Genomic DNA, 1,267 nt, shown 5'->3' with positions numbered 1-1,267 from the left:
GAGGGCAACCAAACTAATTAGGGGTATGGAGGACCAGAGCTACGAGACAAGGCTACTAAATTTAAACATGTTCACATTGGAGGTGAGGAGATTAAGGGGGGATATGATCTCCATGTACAAAATGTTCAATGGTGGTAGCAACATTAGCGATAAACTGTTTAAAATTAACTCCATTACAAAAACTAGAGGCCACCACCTAAAATTGGTGGAAAAAAAAATTCCAGCAGTAAGATCAGTTAGGGTCTGGAACTCACTGCCACAGGTGGTGATTTCAGCAAATAATGTGGAATTGTGCAAGAAACTTTTGGACGATTTCTTAAGGGACCGCAATATACAGTGGTACAGGTACTCCTAGAATGAGATCCTAATAGGTTGGACTTGATGGACTGATGTCTTTATTCAACCTCAAATACTATGTAACTATGTAACATTTACCTTAATTTACAAGGAATTGTATTTTTGCATTTCAGCATACGAGACCCTTTCGGATGAAAATAAACGGAAGGAATATGACCAGTTTGGCCATGATGCCTTTACAAATAGTGGAAGAGGAGGAGGAGGCAACGAAAAATATTTCCATCAGCATTTTAATTTTGAAGACCTCCTCAAAGAATTTGACTTTTTTGGTGAGAGTCAGCACACTCGATCAAAAAGACACTTTGAAAACCACCATTTTAGGAGCCACCAGGATCCATCTAACAGGCACAGGCGTCACTTTGATGACTTTGCATTCGGCAGAGGTTTATTTAATGACATGTTTGAAGATATGGAGAAAATGTTTACATTTGGCAGCTTTGGGGATGTACCAAGACCCAATGTAAGAACTGAGCAAAGATTTCAGGGGTCCAGCAAGCATTGTAGAACTGTCACTCAACGAAGAGGAAACATGGTCACAACCTACACAGATTGTTCAGGGCAGTGATCAGCAGAAGCTCGAATTTCTACAAAGCTGCGCAAAAGCCTAGGAACTAACAAATAAAAGCTTTATTTTACACTGTAACAGTACTCCAACATGCAGTTCAACGGAACATACAGCAAATAGCAGGAAATTGACCTAGCGCATGCACAGTAATATACAGAAGACATTGTGTAATGGGGTGCTATAGAATTCCATTGCCATAGAGATAATTTATTTTAGGAATTCAGAGAAACTATGTGAAGTTGTAAATGACTAACCTGGTTGTAACATTTCCTCACTTTAACAGAATTTTGTGGCATTGTTTAGTATGTTCCAGTAGCTTTTGTTTCTTCTCCACTCTGCCTGATT

General features: G+C 39.1%; 1 protein-coding gene across 1 annotated transcript in view; it reads left to right on the top strand.

The window, feature by feature from the left end:
* Nucleotides 1-987, top strand: part of DNAJB9 (DnaJ heat shock protein family (Hsp40) member B9) — an 8,827-nt gene extending 7,840 nt beyond the window's left edge. The window contains exon 3 of the mRNA XM_018552536.1: nt 471-987. Coding sequence (XP_018408038.1) covers nt 471-922 — 452 coding nt within the window. The 3' untranslated portion in view covers nt 923-987. The remainder of the gene's footprint in view (nt 1-470) is intronic.
* Nucleotides 988-1,267: the final 280 nt, after the last annotated feature.

Source organism: Nanorana parkeri, unplaced genomic scaffold (genome assembly GCF_000935625.1).
Source record: "Nanorana parkeri isolate BGI_ZX_2015 unplaced genomic scaffold, ASM93562v1 scaffold91, whole genome shotgun sequence".
Lineage (NCBI taxonomy): Eukaryota > Metazoa > Chordata > Amphibia > Anura > Dicroglossidae > Nanorana > Nanorana parkeri.
This window is presented reverse-complemented; position numbering and strand designations above follow the sequence as displayed.